At 52.9% G+C, this 21,860-nt stretch overlaps 9 protein-coding genes and 1 non-coding gene across 10 annotated transcripts; 6 read left to right on the top strand and 4 right to left on the bottom strand.

The window, feature by feature from the left end:
- Positions 1 to 221: 221 nt before the first annotated feature.
- On the top strand, positions 222 to 1,971 carry RHO25_004317 (uncharacterized protein; the record flags this gene model as incomplete). Its single annotated transcript, XM_023595239.2, has 6 exons — positions 222 to 368; positions 418 to 1,127; positions 1,182 to 1,263; positions 1,481 to 1,600; positions 1,655 to 1,772; positions 1,823 to 1,971. 6 exons carry the CDS (start codon positions 222 to 224, stop codon positions 1,969 to 1,971), a joined length of 1,326 nt encoding a protein of 441 aa, XP_023457899.1.
- A 417-nt stretch (positions 1,972 to 2,388) lies between these two features.
- Positions 2,389 to 3,048, top strand: RHO25_004316 (uncharacterized protein; the record flags this gene model as incomplete). The annotated part of the gene is made up of 1 exon (XM_023595238.2): positions 2,389 to 3,048. The coding sequence occupies one exon, from the start codon at positions 2,389 to 2,391 to the stop codon at positions 3,046 to 3,048; it is 660 nt and encodes a 219-aa protein (XP_023457143.2).
- A 110-nt stretch (positions 3,049 to 3,158) lies between these two features.
- On the bottom strand, positions 3,159 to 3,968 carry RHO25_004315 (uncharacterized protein; the record flags this gene model as incomplete). The annotated part of the gene is made up of 1 exon (XM_023595237.1): positions 3,159 to 3,968. One exon carries the CDS (start codon positions 3,966 to 3,968, stop codon positions 3,159 to 3,161), a length of 810 nt encoding a protein of 269 aa, XP_023457902.1.
- Positions 3,969 to 4,205: 237 nt separating this feature from the next.
- On the top strand, positions 4,206 to 4,294 carry RHO25_004314. Its single transcript has one exon. It is a non-coding gene; the product is annotated as a tRNA-Pro (tRNA).
- A 551-nt stretch (positions 4,295 to 4,845) lies between these two features.
- RHO25_004313 (uncharacterized protein) lies at positions 4,846 to 6,018 on the top strand (the record flags this gene model as incomplete). The annotated part of the gene is made up of 1 exon (XM_023595236.2): positions 4,846 to 6,018. One exon carries the CDS (start codon positions 4,846 to 4,848, stop codon positions 6,016 to 6,018), a length of 1,173 nt encoding a protein of 390 aa, XP_023457141.1.
- Positions 6,019 to 6,172: 154 nt separating this feature from the next.
- On the bottom strand, positions 6,173 to 6,712 carry RHO25_004312 (uncharacterized protein; the record flags this gene model as incomplete). Its single annotated transcript, XM_023595235.1, has 1 exon — positions 6,173 to 6,712. One exon carries the CDS (start codon positions 6,710 to 6,712, stop codon positions 6,173 to 6,175), a length of 540 nt encoding a protein of 179 aa, XP_023457142.1.
- Positions 6,713 to 8,391: 1,679 nt separating this feature from the next.
- Positions 8,392 to 9,765, top strand: RHO25_004311 (uncharacterized protein; the record flags this gene model as incomplete). The annotated part of the gene is made up of 3 exons (XM_023595234.2): positions 8,392 to 8,702; positions 8,759 to 9,571; positions 9,651 to 9,765. 3 exons carry the CDS (start codon positions 8,392 to 8,394, stop codon positions 9,763 to 9,765), a joined length of 1,239 nt encoding a protein of 412 aa, XP_023457900.1.
- Positions 9,766 to 10,615: 850 nt separating this feature from the next.
- Positions 10,616 to 13,158, bottom strand: RHO25_004310 (uncharacterized protein; the record flags this gene model as incomplete). Its single annotated transcript, XM_065602545.1, has 5 exons — positions 10,616 to 10,815; positions 10,871 to 11,309; positions 11,362 to 12,294; positions 12,347 to 12,451; positions 12,502 to 13,158. 5 exons carry the CDS (start codon positions 13,156 to 13,158, stop codon positions 10,616 to 10,618), a joined length of 2,334 nt encoding a protein of 777 aa, XP_065458617.1.
- A 4,143-nt stretch (positions 13,159 to 17,301) lies between these two features.
- RHO25_004309 (uncharacterized protein) lies at positions 17,302 to 17,772 on the top strand (the record flags this gene model as incomplete). The annotated part of the gene is made up of 1 exon (XM_065602544.1): positions 17,302 to 17,772. The coding sequence occupies one exon, from the start codon at positions 17,302 to 17,304 to the stop codon at positions 17,770 to 17,772; it is 471 nt and encodes a 156-aa protein (XP_065458616.1).
- A 1,815-nt stretch (positions 17,773 to 19,587) lies between these two features.
- On the bottom strand, positions 19,588 to 21,652 carry RHO25_004308 (uncharacterized protein; the record flags this gene model as incomplete). The annotated part of the gene is made up of 5 exons (XM_023595230.2): positions 19,588 to 19,671; positions 19,768 to 19,882; positions 19,932 to 20,043; positions 20,096 to 21,444; positions 21,504 to 21,652. The coding sequence occupies 5 exons, from the start codon at positions 21,650 to 21,652 to the stop codon at positions 19,588 to 19,590; spliced, it is 1,809 nt and encodes a 602-aa protein (XP_023457137.1).
- Positions 21,653 to 21,860: the final 208 nt, after the last annotated feature.

The raw sequence follows: 21,860 nt of genomic DNA, 5'->3' as shown, positions 1-21,860 counted from the left end.
AGCCGGGATCAGGTTCAGGATTGTCGTTTGTGGTATTCCGTCACCTTGGCTTTGCTCTTGTGCTGTAACAGTGTTATGAGACTACAGCAGGTTGTTGCAAGGATGCTGTACGATATATATGAAGTTGCAGATCTGATGGCGCGTTGTGTTTTGGACATCGTTCTCCTCATTGATGATTGATAGAGCGTTTTCATCGGTCACACTGGTCGACATCTGCTACTATGAGACGCTGTTATGGTAGAGGAGCGCCACTGAGGGCTGGCCTCTACGTTTGTTGTTTATCGGCTTTTCTGTTCTTCGGCTACGATCAAGGAGTTCTTAGTGGTCTGCTTCAGAATCCTTTCTTTCGAGAACAATTCAACAATCCCGTAAGGCAACCAATGCCTAACCGACGCACGAATGCTAATCGTCTGACAGAGCGATGTAGTCACCGGCATCACAGTAGGCAGCTATTGTCTGGGATCCCTGATCGGCTGCGGCATCAACTTCTTCATTGGAGACTATTTCGGACGTCGACGAATGATATGGCTGGCTATGATACTCATTATCATCGGAGCAACTCTGCAGACGTCCGCCGTTAATCTGGCTCATCTCATTGTTGGCCGCATCATCACTGGATTCGGAACCGGAATCGATAGCAGCACGGTCCCTATGTATCAGTCTGAGCTGTCGAAGAAGGAGTATCGTGGCCGACTCGTCAGCTGGGAGATCTGGTTTATCGGTGTTGGCATCGTTTTGAGCTACTGGATCGATTATGGGTTCAGCTATGTGCAGTCTCATGCTGCTTGGCGTACTCCCATCGGAATTCAGTTAATATTCGCGATCATTGTGGTGTTCGTGGTCTGGGGCTTGCCAGAGTCGCCAAGGTGGCTCGCAAAACGCGGCCGAGAAGATGAAGCCGCAGAAGTCATCTGTGCAGTCTGGGACTTGAAGCCGGACGATCCGTATGTGATTGAGGAAATGGCTGTGATTCGTGCTGCAGTTGCTCTTGAAAGACGCGAAGGTGGTCAGTCATACATGTCAGTCTTTAAGCCGGATGCTCTTCAAACTCCACGTCGAGTCGCACTCGCGTGGTTTGGACTGTTCATGAACCAGATGGGCGGAATCAATCTCGTGGTGTATTACATGTGAGTGTCGTCAAGTTCGGAATGCTCGCTCGATCCCTGCTGACTTGGTCTCAGGCCAACAGTGTTGGTTCAGAACGTTGGCCTCAGCCTGAATACCTCGCTACTTATCGCTGGTTTCGTCCAAATGATGTTCATCGTCGGCAACACACTGCCAGCTTTGGCACTGGATCGAATGGGCCGCCGACCAACGATGATCTGGGGCTGCGCCTTGCTTTCGTTCTGCATGATGATGATCACGATCCTGCTCAGCATTGGCCGTCAAGCAACATCTTCCGCGGCTATTGCATTCTTCTTCCTGGCTAGTAAACACTGAGGACCATATCCGATGCTCGCATTACTGACCTATATCACAGTTCATGCTCATATTCGGTGGTACAATCAATGTCGTGCCTTGGGTATACGGACCAGAGATTTTGCCGCTCGAAGCAAGAACCAGAGGAACTTCCATCTCGGTATCTGCTCACTGGCTATGGGTAAGTTGAAATCTTACCGTGGAAGTAACCGACAGTTGCTGACTTGGAGTATAGAACTTTTTCATTGTCATGATTACCCCCGTGCTCATCAATCGCATCGATTGGGCGACATACATTATCTTCACCATTACTAATGCTGCCTTCGTGCCCATCGTGTATTTCTTCTATCCTGGTAAGACTTACTGTCGTGACGCTGACTTCCGCTTGCTGATCAAGGCATAGAAACAAGTAAGATCAGTCTGGAAGACATTGATAAGTTATTCTTGCCTGAGGATATGCAAGAGTTCGCCAATCGCAACTCGATGGACGGTGCCCCAGGATCAGAGAGCAGCAAGGGCGAAACAACCAACGTTGTTGAGAAGATCGCATGAAGTCCTTTGTTCCAGCGATACAACTTTCAGCGGACGGAAAGGTGCGTGAGGCATGAAACAAGGCTTGTAGATCCAGTCTGGTAGTTCAGCGCTTGAGAAGCTCCGCGTGCATTGGGATATACTCTCACAATACAGTGCAACAATCTTGCTTAGTTCGACATTGATGTCAGGTATCATTGCAGCTGCGATGCAGCTCCGTGAGATCTGAACGTCGGGTTGACATCATCCATGACGTGTAGCAGGCACGTCTGTGGATGCGTTGTTGGGACGTGTCAATGAAAGAGCATGCTCTACACCAAATCACTATTAGCTGGTTCGTCGTAAGCTCTAGAGTGAATCTACAGCAAGTCTACGCACCAAAGAAAAAGCAAAAAGAAGAAGACTTCAATCATGCCGTCTCAAGAACATGCCGCGAAGATGGAAAAGGAATACGAACCTAGACCGGACCCTCAGAATCTCACGTACAACAAGGAGAATCCACAAAACAATGCGCCAACTCAAGTCGACTACGAACCTCATCCAGAAAAGTCGATTCCTCTCTCACCCACACGCCAAAAAATCGTCAATGCAATCACAAGCCTCTATTCGGGTTCATGCAAAGAAGGCGGCACAAGCGAAGAAGACCTGAAAGTGTATGCTCCCGAGGCAGTCTACGATGACCCGTGGTCATACTGTGACACGCGCTATAAGATTGCTGGCCAATGGTATGGAATCCCAAAGATCTTCCACTCGAAAACTTTGGCCACCGAAGTCGTGGAGAGTACGGATGCTTCCGAAAAAGATCAGGCCAAGCCAGGTGAGGACGGGAGGATAGTCTTCAAGCTGCGGCAAGAGTATACTGTCAAGGCGATAAAATTGAGCAAACCTGTTAACAGCCTGGTCAGCTTGACTTTGCAAAAGATAGACGGGGAGGAGAAAGTCCGATATCACAAAGACATGTGGAACCAAAATGATTATTCTCACGAGGGCATTGGTAGGTATATGAAGGAGTTGAATGGTGACCATCTTACCAAGATCACTCGACCGCCTGAGTGGCTGAAGGAAGGGGCGGAGTCTGAGGGTGTGCCGTCCTCGTAGACTTGCTGGCATGCATTGGAAAGAGCGTGGCGAAGAACTTCGGACGTTTCTGTTGGTGCAATTCTGGAAGGAAACCGGGTTGCTCTCAAATTCTGTGCATAATGGCATTTTCACTTCAGCAGGGCAACAGCTCTCATAGGCCCTCCGCTTCCACCTCGAATCTTTAATGGGAAACCCATAAAGCGGAATCTGCCTTTGCCCACGACCTGTTCAAGGTTATCTAGACCTTCAATGTGCGTGATATTGCGTTCTCCGCAAGCGTTATGAGCTTGAAAATTGGGCTCGCCTTCTGGAGCAGGGCTTATAGCTTCCACGCCAAAGATCTTGCAGCCTCGATCTGCTAGCCAATGTACAGCTTCCAGGGACAGGCCCGGAAAGTCGTGTTGCCAACGTGGATCGCTGAATGCCACGCGCTTGTTGAAAGCCATGTATATCAACACTGTATCTCCGTCGTGAATCTCCTCGCCAGTCTTTTGTAATGCGTCTTCCATCTCTTGCACACTGATTGTAGCTTTGAGCTCGACGTGAGAGAGGTCGAGACATATTGCGGACTTGTAGAAGTTGTCCAAAGGCATCTGGTCGATTGAGAGGGCGCCTGGCGTAGGATCAAAATGCTTCGGCGCGTCGACATGGGTGCCCGCATGATCGCTCATGGAAATATAGTAGGAGGCTGAACGGAGAGTGGTACTGCCGGCCTTCTTTGGCTGGTGTGTGTCCCATGGTGTAAGAACGACCGGAGGATGGAATGGATGGGCAGGGCTGCGATGATAGAGCTCTCGACTGAGGTCGACAAGCTTCGATTTAGGCGATGCCTTCGTGGCATTTTGTCTTCGAATGTCAAGGCGAGCTAGGTAAGGCCCGACGTCATATGCTCGTGCGAGCAATGTTCTGCGCGTTGGGAAGATCTGGCGTGTGAACATTGTGAGCCTGAGTCACATGTAGGATGAAAGCCATGTATGTGAGCGGTTCATTCCCAAGCAGATCATCATCACTTGACCATGTGGATATGAGAGAGCTATTGTAGAGCCGACCCAACGTCATGTTGAAGCTTCGAGCTTCGTACTCGCAAGCTCGGCTTTCGGGTGTAGTAAAAAGAGCTATAAGCATTGTGAAATCGCCTCACCTCATCGAAGCAAGCACTTCAAGCTTGTTTCTTCGGCTCAATGGTCTAGTGGTATGATTCTTGCTTTGGGTAGCTTCGTGCTCTGCTTGCAAGAGGTCCTTGGTTCAATTCCGAGTTGAGCCCGATCTTTTTTTGGTGTTTTTGTATCGTATTAATGGTATAGAATGGTTGTATGGTGTGGTGTTGGCTATCTCCGTGGGCCAGGTGAATGCCAAGCCATTCGGGCGCCCAAAAATGTGGCAGGCGACCACGTCTTTTTTTGGAGTCAATTCAGGCATGAGGAAAGCTCACTCGTTTCACGACGGGATCGTTTCCGCCCGTCAATTGCACCAATACTTGCATCTGGTCGACAAATTATCAACTCACCAAGTCCGGCCGTGCCGGAGCATTCCGTGGGAATAGAGCAAGACGAATGATGTGAAAGACTTGTAACAGACTATTAAATCGGAAAGGAGCGTGTGATAGATTCAGGTATCGCCGTTGCAGAGTTGCATCGTAATCGCGAACTGGTTCTTTCAGCGCCAAGAAGTGAAGTCAAACATTCAGGCATTCAGGCACACCCGCATCTCCAGCTGTAGCTTCCTCGAACAACGCGCTTCTTGCAACCACAGCAGACAGAACACTGCTCACCCCCACCGAAACAATGAATACAAAATGAAACCTCCAAAAGCAACATGCTCAATTTCATGGACTATGTCCAGACAGCGTTTTATCGCAAATCGCGATGGAACGTCGACAACAGCTATGCCTCCTTGACCACGACCTCGATCAACCTTCTCGACTTCCAAATACCATCTGGTCTGAGACTCCATGTCTCCTCCTTGTCCTCGCCGAACTTCGCAACGTCGTATACGCTGGGTAGTAGAGGCGTGGTGGATGGGTCGTTGAGCTTCTTGTACACGAATTTGGGACTACAAGTTGCGAGTAAGAGCAGTGATGTGCCGTTGAGCAAATTGGTGAGAGGATATAGACATTTGCAGGAGCTGCGGGGGCCAGATGCGAAGGATATCTCACTGGAAGATCGGAAAAGGGATTCGTTGCTTTATGGCCGTCTGTATTTGCCCAACAGCTCGCTCGAAGCATTGTATTTGAGACGAATTTCTCCAAGCCGACTTTTCCAGCTCAAATGCGTGTCGGACGAGAGATTGCCGAATGGAGGCACGCTTCTGGCGAGTTTGCAGAATGATCAGGGCAAATACACGACAGAGTATCTATACTCGACAGATTCAGCTTTGTTGGGCGTTCGCGGACTCTACAACTTCGGCCATGACCCACGCCATGCCCCCGACGATCAACATGCGATACAGGTCGACAAGCTGCCCGCTCACCCGTGGGATCACCAAGGCGGAAGACTCAGCGCAGGCGCCGAAGCATACTTTAGTCCATTGAACAAATCAGGCGGCATCAGCACAGGCTTGCGCTTCACCACATTGCCCTCGCATACTGGCTTTCCCTATACGATGGCTCTGACAGTCAATCCGCTTATGGGGAATCTGTCTTCCACATATGCCGTCAAAGCAGGGCCGAACTTGGCTTTGTGCTCGCGTTTTGATTTCAACGTGTACAGCTATGAGAGCGACGTTGTTGTAGGACTGGAATTGTGGCAGCGGGAGCAGCCTACTGAGGAGAATGTATGGGCGCAGCAGCTGATTCGTGTTGGGTGGAAGAAGACAGATGAGGATGTGAAGGGAGTTCTGAAGGCGAGAGTGGACAATCATGGGAAGGTTGGGGTGCTGTGGGAGTGCCGATTCAAAGAGCTACTGCTGGGTGTGGGTGCCGATGTGGATCTCAAGAAGAGTGAGAGGATTATTGGTCAAATTGGTCTTGAAGTGAGCTATTCTAGCTGATCACAGCCCATCGTGTTGGCACGTCCGTGGACGCGAGGATATTCCCACAGACCGATTGTGGTCATCTGATCCCGCCTCCCTGTGAGCGAGGAACCCGAAATGCGTCGGAAGAACAGTACTCCAGATTCTCAACCAGGCAGAGAAATCTATGAAATCAGAGAAAGCACGCCGACTTGACACCAGCCCTCTCCCTTCGCTCCTCAAGCGTCATCGAATTCTCCTGCTCTGCCGCCACTTTACTCGCCACCGACTTGCACTCCTCCACGAGACCAGCAGCATCTCCGAGAACTGCCTTAGCAGCCCTCAGATCCTTCTCCAATTCCACGGCACGTTCGGGTGCTTTGTCCATGTGCACTCGATATTTGGAGTTGACTTCCAAGCTGTAACTGAGATGACTCTCTGCGCCTGGACTCCGAGGTGGCTCGATGGCGAAGAGACTGGCTGTCTTGTCTATGGCGTTTTCGAGTAGAGTGGAAAGTGTTGGCTTTTCGCTAGTCTCTTGATCAGATCTCTCGTGGCTGGAGGTTCCGGTTGATGGGCTTGGCTGTTCGTCAGAGAAACCGCTGTCGCTATTCTCCTGGTCGGGCGTGGTAGAACTCTCTTCTTCCTCGGATCTGTTGCGCTGGTCGTCGGGTCGCTTGAGTAATTTCGACAAGTCGTCCAGCAGTGCTTCGAGGCGAGCGACTTGCGACATTGGGCTGGCAACTTCTGATGTCTTGGAGGTATCTGAGATGGCCTCGTCCGGCAGAAGTGACGCTCGGGACTAGGTATTGGTCCAGTGTGAAATCCTTTGCGGATGTCCATCTAGACAGCAATTTTCTGTTGAGAATTTGAGGTGTTTTGTTGTTTGCCGCAGCTGCTTGTGCATGTGAAAGTTGTTGGGTGGAATCAACAGACTTCGTCTTTCACGCCCTTTCTGGCATTTTCGCGGTCTCACACGCAAACACAATCATACTTGTCCTGGATATGACTGCTCTTGTCGGGCGTGCAAGTTGCAGAGTTGAGGTTCAGCCATTGTTGTGAATATGGTAATCTCCTCCTGGAAGAGGTCCTGGCTCGGGATGTGTGAAAGCAAATACGCGGGCCTGCATACGTCGAACTGTACCTAAAAAATGAGGATGCGGTGAGCTGGAGAACGACACTTGAGTAGTGATACTGTCAGCCCCTTCGTACGCGAGTACAGACTCGTGATGCACTTGGGATAAAACAATAGCGATCTGTCGACCCGTACAACAATGACTGTTGCAAGTAATCTGAGTACTTTATCTGGAGCACGCGTTGTTGCTCAAGACGTGGGAAATGTACGCGAAATAGATATACGTAACGTGCCACTGAAGTGAGCATGCCCAGACGGTCTTCGGTCACGGCATCGGCTGTCCCATTGCCATGTATAGCCACGTGCATGCTAATGCGGTCTGGATGATAGTGGTAGATCTCATAGATGAAGTGGCCAGGATACGGGACGTCAGCGTCATCAGCATGGAGCATGCCAAGCAATATACTGTACCTCCTGCATCTCGCCTGTGGTCCGAATTCCACAGCGACGAGTGTAGCACCATCCTGGCCTTGACATCGCGTGCATCCATCGATATACTCTGTATCTCTGTATGCGAGCACGGCACGGGAAGGTGTCACGACACACGGCCGGGCTCTCTCTCCCCACGTCGGCTGGATCGCAGACGGCGCACGCTGCACAGATTGGGCTTGGGCAGCACCCACGCCAGCATCAACATCCCACAATCTCGGTACTGCGCAGGCAGGGCTGATTGGCGTCCGGCATCTTGACTCACAGTGCCGGGCAGCGTCACGTCGATTTTCACGCCTACGGCTCACTGGCGCGCGGAAGGCCTTCCCCAGCGGGCAGAGGAATAGCGGTGTACAGGCCGTGTTCCGCGAGCAGCAGGCAAGGAAGTGCCTGCCTGCCGAGTTTGTGACTTGAGCGTGCCATGATGGAGGTGAGGCTATATCCCGCTCGCTCCCTCACGCGCACTACCCAAAACCAAGGCCATGCGGTGCTTTTTTGCGATGACCACCTGTTCCCGTCCTGCTGCGGTGCTGCAACCGCTGCTGCTGCTGCTGGAGGCGCGCGTGTGGGCGATGACCTTGCTCTGAGGGAGATGTGATCTATTCGACATTATCTCAGCGGCTGCCTACCGCCGCAAGGCACCGTGTAAGTCTTGTCTTTTCGAACTCGTTGGCGGCGATAAGCATGTGCGACAGTGGGCGTGCTCCCTCGTGTCGACAGAAGATGGGGTGTGGTGGTGGTGGTGGTGATCGAGCATGTAAATATTGGGCTCCCACGCCGACGACACTTCTCCCATCGCCACCACTTTGTCATTTCTAATCTGACATTCCATCACCACAGTCTCCGCCATGCGCACTCTATTTTCCGAGAACATCCTCTCGCCCACGCCTACCCCTGCGCCTGAGCAGAACAAGAAGAACCCCTTCGAGCTTTCCTTCGCCTCCAGCGGCCCCAGCGCGCACAACAGCTCGACAGCGTCATCGCATAACTCGCCCAAGGAGAACGACTGGCTGACATCGTACTACCGCGAGCAACAACGATTCGCTAATGAGGTCCACATTCAGAGCAACCAAAGTCACGCCACTCAAAATGCATCGACACGGCCTGGCCACGCACGGAGGAAGGGCAACCCAAAAGTGCTCTTCATGGGAATGCGAAGGTAAGCCAAAATCTTCCTGTTGACCTCCTCCACCACCCACCTAACCTCCCTCCCAGAAGCGGCAAATCCTCCATCCAAAAAGTCCTCTTCGAGAAATTCTCCCCAGCCGAAACCCTCTACCTCGACCCCACCAACAAAATCGAACCCGCCACAATGTCCTCCTTCATGAACTTCGAATCCTCCGAAATCCCTCCAAACATCCCCTACCTCTCCCCCGACTTCGACCGCGAAGCCCTCTTCGGCGGAACCACAGGCTCCATAATCTGGGTCCTCGACATGCAAGACGAATACTTCCAATCCATCGACGCCCTAATCAAAACCGCCTCCTTCATAATGGACAACTACCCACGTCTCAACTTCGAAGTCTTCGTCCATAAAACCGACGGTCTCTCCGAAGAATACAAATACGACACCTTCCGCGACGTCCGGCAACGAGTACAAGATGAACTTTCTGATGCGGGTTACGGAGATCGTTCTGTGGCGTTCTATCGAACTAGTATCTTCGATCACTCTGTCTACGAAGCTATGAGTAAAGTCGTTCAGAAATTGCTTCCGCAATTACCAGCCATGGAAGCTCTTCTCAATAAACTCTGCTCAACATGCAGAACACAAAAGGCCTACCTCTTCGACACAGTTTCGAAAATCTATCTCGCGACAGATACAAGTCCGACTTTCTTAAAAGACTATGAAGTCTGTTCGGATTACGTCGATGTCATTGTCGATATCAAGCAGATTTATGGATGGCATGGACCGGAGAACAAGAACCATTCCAGCGAAGCTTCTTCTTCTTCTTCGGCTGTGGTCGGCGAAAGTCTCATCACGTACGATAAGAGCGGGAACACGTATATTTATGCGCGGGAGATTAATGAGTATGCCCCTTCCCTTTCCCTTCCCTTCCCTTTATCTCTTTTCACATTGTAAGACGAAACTAATATATGCTTCTGCTAGATATCTCTCCCTCATCTGCGTCATGGGCCAAGGAAGTACAGCAGACAAACGTGTTCTGATTGACTACAACGTAAGTATTCTGAATGATGCACTGCAGCAAATGTTCGCGTTGTGAGGAGGGAATGATTGGAAGGGAAGGGATAGCGACGGTTGTTGGATTTGTACAAATATCCATTCGGGAACAGCCTTCGGCTCGGCAGTCGGCAGCCGCACATGAAAGCAAGCGAAAGACCGGAAGCAAGAAGGAAAGAGTCAAGCACCTGCAGATACGACGAACTTGTACAGAAATACAGCAGGAACACGACCGTACTGGCACAAAGCAGTTAGCACCTCGAACCTTAAATTGCTCACCGCATTGTGAACCGCAATGGGTGACAAGATATGTCTCAATTGACAGATTATAGACACGATTCTTAAATGGGCAACCAAGTAAAAAAGCTAAGTACTCGAAAAAGAAATCCCATCATGTCCAGATGAACAAAAAAAGCCCGCCAAAACATCGACCCATGGGTACTCGTGCCAAAGATTTGTGGATTCGCATTATCGTCCTCCGCTACGCCTGCGCTGTATACTCAAGCTCGTGTTCGTGGTTTTGTGGTTGTGGAGGTGGTGTTACTGTCCAGCGTCAGGCCTTAGTTGGGTGTCCGTCGAATTGACGCGTGACTGAATGCGTCGCTGCTGGGAATAAGGCGTTCATGCTCCGCCGCTCTGCTGCCTTGTCGCATCACTTCTCGTCAAGAAGTCGCGTCTCTTCGTAGATGTTCGGCCCCCAGTCCTGGCGTTCTCAATGGAAATAGCATACGTTCATCCAAGTGCCCAATTCCCCTTCTAACTCATGCTTAAAGAACCCGCCAGCTCCGATGAGCTCCTCAAGTTCCCATATTCGATCCTGGGACGACGTTTTGACTGCACAATTACCCCCGTAACGCCTCGCTGTGCTGTGCTTCTGCGTGCGTGTCGTAAGTTTATCGGAATCTGGCAGAGCATCGGCCCATGACTTCGCCTTGACAGACTAGCTCTGCGCTGAACTCAGAGCCATCGAGGGTGAGGTAGATGTCAAAGTATACGCGGTAAAAGGTGCCTTGTGGGGTATCCATTCGTTCAAAATCCTTTTCGAGGTTCTTCCGACTGAGGTCAGATGTAAGTGTGACGACCTCCTTGATGCCTGTGAACGTGATTAGTAAGGTCTTTGAGAGCGCCGAAAGTGAGATTGTGCTTACGGGGATCCTTTGTATATTCCGGGCATACATCCTCGTCGCAGGCATACAGAACATCCTCGTACATCAATGTCGCACCGGGCGCGACTTGTCTGAAGAAAGACACCTTGACTGGCTCGCCAATCTTGACCCGTTGTCCCTTTTGCACAAAGATTTGTCGTGTGTACTTGCAGCGGTCCTTACCATCGAGCGAAGGCACACGGTATTGCTCGGGGTGATGTCCTTCCTTGAACGGCTGCAGCGTGGCCATTAGGTAATGCCTTCGTGCCACACGCGACGTGATGACTCGCTCCGTGATACCAGCTGTGACGGCTCCTTTGACAATGGCTGCGACCGAGTCCATAGGTCGCACGACCTTGTTCTGGAATTGCGGAGGCACGTGTAACTTGATCTGCTGGAAGAGATATTCCGAGGCGCCGAAACCTCCAACCACGAGCACGTTCTACCTCACGTTAGCGACGATCAGCGATAACAGACAGAGTCGATCGTCATACCTGGAGCGCCCTGTTCTGTGCTTGAATCGCAATGATCTGGTTCCTGACCAGTTCCAAGATGCGATTGACCACGGGTTCGAAACATTGCAGGATTTCCTCGTTAGTGAAAGTCATGTAACCTTCCTCAATACCCGCCTCAGGGAACTCGGCCTCAATTCCAACATCAACAGCCCACTTCTGGCCATTGTTGCGGAAATCTGCCTTGATTCTGTTCTCGAAGTCCATGATACATTTTGCGTAGACCTTGCCTGCAGTCTTCGAGCCATCCGGCAGCTTCATCTTCCTAATCTTGGCCCGCAGAATATTGGAGAAGTTCCTGTTCAGCGCTGTCGATCCGCAGGAGTCTCCAGAGCCAGCAGTACATTCAGCGACGGTGAACGGCGACTCCTCTTCCACTTCGTATGCGATCAAATCGACAGTGCCTCCACCACAATCGACAATCAGGACCGCATCGTGTACCTTCAGGTTCAGAAGGCCAGTCTTTGAGCAGAACATAGCTGCAGCCTCTGGCTCGGAGATAAGTGTCAACCGGTTGTCATTCTCATCTCGCAGGAAACCAGCTTGAATTGCCGCGGCTCTGGTCGCTGCCTTGCCGGCATCGTTCCAAATGGCCGGAACTGTCAAGAAGTATTTGATATTACGCTCTTCTCGGTTGAACACCTCACCCAGTGTCTTTTGTAGTTGGTTGCGCATCGCCTGCCGCAGTTTGAACAGATAATCGGCGGCGACATCGATTTCGGACTTTCCAGGTGGAAGCGGTGGGAGGTTGATAGGGTCGATATATGTGTTGCCGGAAAGCATAAGCTGAAGCTTGAACCACTCCACTTTCTGCACTCCCGGCTTTGGGTAGCCAGTAGGTGCGAGGGCTTCGGCGATATCTGGTCCCCAACCTACCACCTGCTGGTGCTGATCATAGTACAGTACAGTTGGGATCTGCGCTTCTGTTAGCACGACGTTGTAGGCACCATGCAGCATCAATACTGACTTTCTGCTTCGTCTGCGTACCAGCACCTGGCCATTCGACAATGATATCTTCTTTGGCCTCGGTATTGGTGGCAAAGGCGAACGCTACGCCAGAGAATGTCGTACCCTGCCGTCGCTGTCAGTAACCGACCCCATCATCTGCCTAGACCAACTCACGAAATCAATGCCGACGATGAGCTGCGCTTTGCTTCTAGAATTGTCGCCCTGCACTTCGTGTCGCCCATTGTTGTAGGGGTGCACTGCTTGCGGTCCGTAGCCGTAGCCTGCTTGTCCCGGATGCGGCTGGCCCATGGGGTAGCCGGGTGGAGCGGGCTGACCATACAGCTGCGGCTGATGCTGCGGTGGGTAGCCGTGACCACCGCCAGTGTTGATGGGCGGAGGCATAGGGCTCGATGGCCTGCCCTGGTTAGGATGCCCCGGAGCGCCCAAGTTCCCTCCCTGATTGGCGTACTGGTATGACGGCGGCCGACCCAGAGGCTGGCTGTTGGGGTTCATGGCGAGCGATGTCGACGAGGCCGAGGCAGCCTGCGGCGGAGCGTTGCTGTTGGACTGAGCTGGATCGCGCGGAACGCCGTTCGAGGCAACAGCAGCGGTGCTGGCGGGCGCGCTCGCGGGCGACGAGGTGCCGTTGGTGGTGGGCGCGGGCGCTGAAGTAGCTGATGGAGCCGTGGGGCCGGCGCGCGACGGCGAGGGACGATTGGCGGGGGCGGAGAGGGTGGTGGTACTGCCTGCGTTGGAACTCTGGCTGCCGGCGACGGAGTTGCTGCTGCTTCTGCGTGTCGAACCGACGAGTCGTCTGAAACGCGAGTTCATGGAGGACATAGGAAAGAGCCGGTCATGGGCAGCAGCCTCCCTGACACTTTTTGCCGGAAGGAGCAGCGCCAAATGCGACTGCGACTGACCAGTGCGGGCGTGGAGGGGCGGAGAGTGGCCGCCGAGTGAGCAGACAGGCAGGCAGGCAGGCAGGCACGCGGCAGGCGGTATTGGCTGGTGTGTCTGTGAACTGCTGGCTGATCCGACTGCGGGTTCGCGGTGCTTCGGTTGGTTGCGCGTTCAAGCCGGGGGCGTGAATCAGCAGCTGAGGGTCGGCGTCGGAGACTGATCTGGCGGAGCTGTCACCAGAGCGAAGGCCAAGAGGCGAGAACGAGGCCGAGCAACAGCGAGAGGATTTGCGATCTCAGATGTCGCGCAGCTCATCGACAGTGGGTTGGTGCGCAAGCCATCAACTGCAGACAGCTGGCGACCAGAAGCTCACCACCCGCCCGCCGAGTAGCCAAGCCCTGTGCCCCGGCTCGATCCAGCCTGTCCCAATTCATCTCTCAGCCTCAATCTAGCAGCAGCATTGCACTGCCCGCATCCCAGCGAGTCCATCTCCAACGACCCTCCCATCGGTGCCGCGACGTGCGGCCCTGTCGCTGCGCTCCGAGCTTAATCGCATAAGCAGGACTGCTACTGTTTCATGGCCTAGCATGAAAAGCACTGTCTACGCGCTCTACAGTCCCCGCGTCCGCTGATGATTGCATCTACGAATCTACGACCAGAATTCGGTGCGGGGCGGTGAACGTCCATCACATCACGCAGGGATCCGCTTTAATTCTACTGTATTGCCTTTCTCGGCCACCAATGTTTCCGGCGGCGGAAGCAATGACTGCCATTGACACTCGCGCTAGCTCGCCGCCATAGCTGTCCTCACCAACACGAGCATGGCTGGGAAAATTTCATCCCTGCCTACGAGCGTGGTCTCAGGCGCAGCACCTAGTTTTCAGCTCGTCCAGGGCGTGTCAGCGTGTTGCAGAACCTGGTACCTCGACTTTCGGCTGGTGGCGTCCCGGACTGCACTTCGTCTGGAGCAGCGAAGGATCTCCCCCACCCAACAGTACGGCTCAGTCCACCAAATCCTTTCGCGTGCGAATGACAGACAGCCATTACCGAGTGATGATACTGTCAACCCTCGGCCGGATATGGGCCTCACATGTCAACGTTTCACAGGCGTTTATGCAGCTTCCGGTGGATGCCCAAGTCCAACGAACACCACAACCGTGCCACCAGCTCTACTTGCCCCTTTCAGAAATCGCAATGGCTGCACACTGCGTCGACCTGCTTGGCATCGACCAAATGAACAAGCTCCGCATCACCTATATAACATGACACGGACTGCCCAGGAACCCTCCTGCAGATGACACGATACGCATCTGTCTTCTTACTCGTGCTTCCCGCTAGCGTGGGGAAATAATTTCAACTCCATCGATGTGTTGAGGTTATGACACTTCCACTCATTGGGAAATTGCAGACATGTCTTTGCAGACGCAGTTGCCTCACGCACCGACATCTCCTGGACACAACAGTTGACAGTCTCAGCGCCGAACCGAATGTCACAAGATATTGGCCGCCACCTTGCGAATCTGAGACACTACAACCTGAGACGAGATGACGAAGAAAACACAACACCACAACCTCGTGTCAGCCATGCTCCACCATATGGACACTGCTAACGTTGAGATGTTCCGTCTCATGCACCTAGTGTAACCATCACCCTCACGAGGCACCTTGTTGCACTGAAGCTCCCGATGAAAGACATTGTCTTTCCTGCTGTGGTGGCACTCGAACGGTCAATTCTGACCGGCGTTGAGGTGTTCCGACGTCCCCTCAGCACGTTTCGAACGTCTTCGATGCTGTCGATTGCCACTCATAAAATTTGCAAATGCTGAAATGGCGTGCAAAGAGAATGAATTACTACGGCATGCCCGTGCATGCCTGCTGGCGCATCGAGGAGGGCTGCCAGTGTCGTCACAGCCCCTGCTTGACGATCAAATATCATTCGGACTATTCTCTAGTGCTACCGATCTTATGCGCAGATCTACAGTACCAACCCGGAAACGTCGCTGGCACAAGCGGTGTTTGAGCAGGCGAAGGTAAACGCATCACATTGAGCACTTGTGGTGGGGCTCAGCATCGTTTTGGAGTGTGCCCGAAGTTTTGCTGAGAACCCATCAAAATCTCACATCAAATCTCTACACGCGCGGTAGAGTTGCGGAAGGCGCGCTGGCGCGCTCTTGCCAGCACCACCTGCAGCTTACGAAGACCAGCCATGCGTGTACCTCACACTATCACCTCGGTCTCGAACTACAAAGGCCTTGCCAATGTGGTGCTCGTACCATTCGAAGACAGCCTTGCGCAAGCCGCAAGCCGCTCTCCTTGACTGGACATCCGATCCAAGCGGCTCCGGGCCCCGCGGCAGCCTTCAGACACACGGAGGTTGCTTACGACTGGCACCGCCACCAAGCATACAGAAAAGGGCCCGAAACTCACAAGCCTGCGTAGTCCTATGCGAAGAAGTGATTGGCGCGAGACCTGCTTTCGGACCCGAGTCTAGACCGCGGGTACACGCGAAAGCGAGCTATGGTCTTCAATGGCCTGATCAGTTTGGTCTCTATGCCATCTCATGGCCAGTCTCTCTCTCCCGGTCAACAGCGATGGACATTGATGCATGGTGCTGCTGGCTTTCCAAGTGTGGGCCCCGGTCACTCCGTCATGGGGGACGCGTCTCTTGGGACCCTACTCGGGAGAAACGGATGAGGCCAAGCTCACCAAGCAAAGAGCTTGGTATGCTTGACCCATTCAAAGCAGGCCAAATGTGCCCAGGCTTCACAGAAATCTGGAATTCCGCAGAGGAAGAATGATTCTACGGCTGAAGAGTACGCATGGCATCCGCGAGAATCGATTGAGAGGTGCGATACGGTTCAAGTGACAGGTCGCACATGACGAGAAGTCTCACAGCACGCCGTCTGAATAGCCCACGATGCCAGAGTAGCCTTGCACTGCAAAGCGAAAGGAGCTGGCTTTGAGCATGCTGCACAATGCTGTGAAGTACTCATCATTGCACTAGGTAGGCCTACCCGCATCAATCGGGTTGCGACATCAGTGAGGCTATTCCACTATATTGATCACGAATCCTTCTCGCCAGCAATTCTCAATTTGGACAGTCTCCCTGCAGTGACCGACTCCACGAATCGACCAAGGCACACGGACATCGTTGTCCGTGTCAGACTCTTCATAGTCTAATTGGCGCGTCGAGCTGATGCGGGCATTGCTGTGTCTCCTCGGAGACCGTCCAGACGATACAGTATGTCCGACGTTCGCTCTTCTTCCGAGGAAATGCTTTTCGGACTTCTTTCCGGAGCAACTGCCTGGGAATTTTAGCGCCGCAACAACAAGCACACTCCCGGCAACCAGCCAAATGGGAACTGCGGAACTGTTGCCGGAGGCAGGGAAGCCGTGAACACTTCCTTGATCCATCTGGCCTTCAATTGACTTGCGGGCGAGAAAGACTCAAGTATGGAGCGAAAAGAGTCAAACACTAGGATATGCGTCTCAACGCCCAAGTGACACCGAGGCAGGCTCTGCTGGCAAGCTGTCCTGGCTGGCGGCTGAGGCGCAGAGCTTTTTACCTACAAATCCATTTCTCGCGTTGTCCAGAACGAACAGGGTCGACTGGTTCCTGTCAAAACTGCCTCAAGAGACCGCAGATCGCCTCAAGAGCATTCTCAATGCTCCTCGGACGTTGAACTGCCCCGGGCTCACTCTCTTGACGACCTAGAAGACGATGATCCTGACGAGGCATTCTTCACGACATTGAAGTTTCGCAGAGGTGTTGACCGTGCATCTGTATGGAAGTCTTTCTTTCAGATGGTCGCTGAGATCTCGATATCTTGCCAGCACCTTCCCAATACCTCATTCACACCACCTAAGGGATGCCCTGCTCAGGCCAAGATCGTTGTCGTTGGCAGTTATCCGTTTACGGTCGAAGAGAGCACGTCAGTGGCGTGAATGCAGACGTATTGTTCTGGCCCATTCGACCACAGTGAGCTTTTCATCGACGCGCGGCCTATCAAACAGACAATTCTTGAGCGAAGAACTCCTGAAAATCGTGCGGAGCGGATAATCGGGGCTTAAAATATGGCCAAGATCGAGCACTTTAACAATTGGCTGGTGGCTTCATCCAACGGCAGGTTGAGATTGGCCCTCGGAGCTGAACAGTTCCCATATCAGAAGCATCACATCATGCTACACAACAGGCGTACGTCGAGTAATCGCTGTAACGCTCCCGTTCAGCTTGCCAACGACGACTCTCCCATCTTCTTACCATTGTACCATCCTCAGCACTTCGATCAATCGGAATTGACCTCTGCTGCATTTGTACGGGGCATGCAAGCTGTCATTCGCCTCGCACACGACCTCGTCGATCATCCACCGCCACCTTCAGCCCTTGCTATCGCCGTGAACATCGCTCGAGAGCGGCCCAGTTGGAACGTCGTCGGCTCTTTCCTTTCTGGGGAGTTAGGCGAACCTTCATCTACATTCCCCTGGCCCGCGGTTCCATTCGAGCTCAGGGCCTGGCAGCGAACCGAGATCAATCCCAAGCTTTAGTACCAGAGGGCACAAAACAAGAAGAGCAGTTCAGATGAGCAACAGCCGAAGCAGAGGGGCCGCGACTCTGTGAGGGCCCACAGAAGCAGATTGACCGCGCAAGCGACAAAACTCTCCGGTCCTAAAATGCCGAAAGTCCATCGAGACGAATATGTTGACCAAGCAGCAGCCGCGGCGATCGAGATGCGCCAAACTGTTGCTGTCGACTCTCTTGTGTTGCTCTCAGAGTCCGATGAGGCCCCAGTGGCTCTCGATGGAGCGCCAAATTCACGTCGTTCGGTCACTAAGCCCGTCTCGGATCGAGACTTGGCGATACTGCAGAAGGAACCGAAACACATGACAGGGAAGGAGTTGCATCTTTTGATGCAACATGGACACCCAGCTGGCTTTGTCCGGGCTGTTGTTAATCGGATCGGTATCAAACTCGGCGTGGCAGATTGTCATTTCAGAGAGCAAACTTCCTGGAGGCGACTAAATAACCTGCGCGTCTAGGAAACGTCCATGGCTTACATGACAAGCAATCAATCCTAGAGGAAGCAGAGATCTTTGCCACTGAATGGTCGAAGATGACAGACGATCAGCTTTGTGTGTTAATCTTGTCAAACTAAGGCATACGGATTTCATGACTAGACTTAGCAGGAGCGGTCAGTGAAGCTCCTCCTTTCGATCATACGCCGACAGAGAATAGGGTCTCTATTGCCTTTAAAATCATTGTTCATAGAGACATGCAAGCAGCGCATCCTACTGGCCTTAACGAGGCAGGCCGTTGTACACTATGCTTCTATGCTCTGATTACTTTCCTGCGTTGGCCAAAGACTTACAGGAACCCCGCTGCCAAGTTGTCAGAAGGCTGAGCGGCATATAGCTCAGGGGCCACAAGGCTGAGGTACTTACTGCGAGGCTGAAGTTCCGCCAGTCCGAGGCATCGCCCGACCGAGCGCGGCCGTGTGAGATACGAGAAATTTTACAAGGAAGTCTTGTCCTCGTGGGGAAGACAATGGGGAAATCATAGAAGTATGCCAGTAAATAGAATCTTGAACGCACACAACGCGAATGTTGGGCTTCTGGTCTCGCTGAGAGTCCGCGAGAGGGCTCGCAAACACGATCGTCGGCCCGTCCATTATGCGGGCGTTCATCATGCGGGGAATCGTGGCTCTTGAGTTCGATAGTCCTGCATTGGACACATGTGAGGGTTGTCGTTCTCCGAACTCGGTACCGCTAGTGATGTCGACCGGGGACGATATGACTAGAACCTCAAGTCTGCTCACACTGTCGTTCTTGGCATGAAAATGACAAAATATCGATCAATTTATCTTCATTTGAGATCCGTAGACCTCGTGAATGAACTTCGATTCCAGAACTACATACTCGAGGTAACACTCTAACACGAGTCGTGAGCAGCAATCTGATCACTCCATTATTTCGTTTTCATCAACTTGATTAGTCGCGTCGTTGTCATCTGTCCGCAGTCTGATTCGATCGCTCGCCCCCTACTCTGTCCGTTTTTATCATTTTCTTGTTCCTGTCCAAGTTCTCGCCAATGACTTGGGAGAGGAATACTTTACCTCGCCGCGGAGTGTTCCTATGCCGTCCAGGCCGTTCTGTTTCGTTGAATCGTCGCTGCGCTTTGCGTGTGTCCAAGCGGCTCAAGTATTGAGCGAATCTGGTGTCGCGACTCGTCGCCGATCGGTGCAGTAAGTGAACTTCTGCGTAGCTGCTTCCCGTCTGGCGAGAATGCTGCACTGGCTAGTTATGTTAGATCAATTGTATGCTGCTGCATCTCAGCCGAGATGCAGAAAGGCTCCCACCCATTGTTCATCCAGCAGCTCCATTGACGATTGGTGTACCACTTCCGTTCACAGACGCAGACTGACGGCGCTTAGCAGGATTGTGGTTCTCCTAAGATCGAGAATCAGCTCAGTGAGCTCGTCATCCACGTACGCTGGTAACAGGCCCAGCCAGTCTCTTAGCAGAGCGTGCACTCTCGTCACTCACGTCCAAGCCTGCATTTGTAAAGCTCCGCTTCTTCTCGAGAGGCTCTTTCTTGGCCTTCTTCTTCTTGACGGGTCGGGTCTCGCCCGCTTCGAAAAGGTCCGGTGGGAGCTGATAGCTGCAGCAGCGTCAGTAAGGTTCGAAGTCTTGGGATGCCGCAAACATACTCTCGATGATACTTGATCTGTACCGAATGCACGTCTGGATTGTACCCAGGCCAGGACGTCACATTTGTTTTGAAGTCATTAACCGAATAAGAAATGTCGAGGTTCTTCTCGCCTGCCGAACGGGTTAGCCAAAGACGTGCCACTCATAGCTTTGAGAATCCGACCTTTGTTGAGCTCAATACCGAGATAGAAAGTGGTGGTCCAAAGCTCCAGTTTGCTGTCTTCCTTCTTCTCGGCTTCCTCGCTGGTTGAGTCCAGCCCGTTCACGACGTCAGCATCTCCCTCAGCGGCGGCCTGCTGCTTTACGTCTGCGGTCTCTTCGGTCGTAGTGGTCTTGTCAACCAGGCCTTCGAGGCCGCCACCTAGCACTTTTTCAACTTCTTCTTCATCCTTACACTTGTGATGTCGCTCGATGCCCTTGTTGAAAGGCTGCACAAGCTTGACTTTGTCGGCGCTGTCTTCGATACCTTCAACCAGTTTGTAGCGAAGACGCGATGTGACCAGACCAGACCACGCCTGCTGCTCTTCCTTGGTCTTGGATGCAGTCACGACGACGATGTAGTGCTGGTATGCCGAGGTGAAGAACTCATGCTTCACGAAAAGGTCGCGCCACTGCTTCTTGCCCGCGTAGACTTCAGTCATGATCTCGTGACCTCGGTTGAGCTCGCGAAGAATGACAGTCTTGGTAGACCGCGTGATAGTGTGAGTGGCGTTCATGACAGGGTATGCTGGTGTGATCACGGGCATCAGATGTCGCTTGTCACGGAAGTTCTTGTTGGGGTCCCACTCCTGCTGATTGAGCGAAGGTCCTTTCTCACGCGCCTGCAGGTATATTGGCGATGGCCACTGCCAGCTCTTGACGACCCAGAAGAACTTGGCGACAATCGACGAAGCGGCTGCCTTGGGGTATAGTTGACAGACTCGCGCCACCATCATGGCATAAGCGACACCACCTGGGTAACCGTAGACATTGCCGTAGAGACCACGCTTCTGTGCCCATATCTTGATGGCACGAACGGCCACGCGAAAGACTCGTGTTTGTGGCACTAGAGACAAGATTTTGTTTGTGACCCGGGTTCCGTTGATGCACTTGAGATCGGTCTCGCTCAGGCCTCGGAGCAGTTCTGTATCATCCAGGGAAAGGCCCACAGGGACTTTGTCCTTGTGCAGGGTGCACCAAATCAGATCGATGGAGATGCCGTCGATTTCGGTCTTTATGATGGGCACTGCGATACCAGGTACAGGCACGAGCTCGGTGAGTTGCTCGGGTGGAACACGTTTGCGGATCATGCCTGGCATGAGTTCGAAAAAGTCGTCTCTCGACACGTGCTTTGGCCCAACCATGAGCGTGTCGATATCTGAGCCAGGACCGAAAACGCCCAACTGGTAACTGCCATAAGCAGAGACCTTGCCGCCAGCCTCCTTAAGTAGCTCCGGATTGAGGCCTTTCTTCTTGCCAGCCTCTTGCACGAGCTCGATAGCCAGCTGTTGCAGTAGACCGAGGACCTTTTTCCTGCGCGGATTGTCAGCTCTTTATCCCTTGTTCGCCATTGTACGTCTTGCGTCACCAACCTCTTCTCCGAGCCTTCCTGCGACTCGAAATTGTTCTGCGCCTTCAACTCGGCCATCAACATGTCGTTCAACTCATTGTCGCGGGGCTTTGGCAAATCGGTGGACAGCGGCGCACTAACGCCCAGATACTGGGCGGTCTGTTCCGCCATGGTGGTCGTGGTGTTGCGCGGCGATGAAGGTGACTAGGAGGAGTCGGAAGTGTTGGTCTGCGCGGCTCAAGGTTTCATCGGAGCATGCGTCGCGAATTCTCGAGGAAGTCGCTGGGCCAATGGACAGAAACGGAGACGGCGACAGGGCGAGATATGGATACGAACGCGATCAGACCGACGGTGAGTGCGCGCTGCCGCACAATCGCTT

This window comes from Cercospora beticola, chromosome 3, assembly GCF_033473495.1.
Source record: "Cercospora beticola chromosome 3, complete sequence".
Taxonomy (NCBI): Eukaryota; Fungi; Ascomycota; class Dothideomycetes; order Mycosphaerellales; family Mycosphaerellaceae; genus Cercospora; species Cercospora beticola.
The sequence above is the reverse complement of the archived record's forward strand: the minus strand, read 5'-3'. Positions and strand labels throughout refer to the sequence as shown.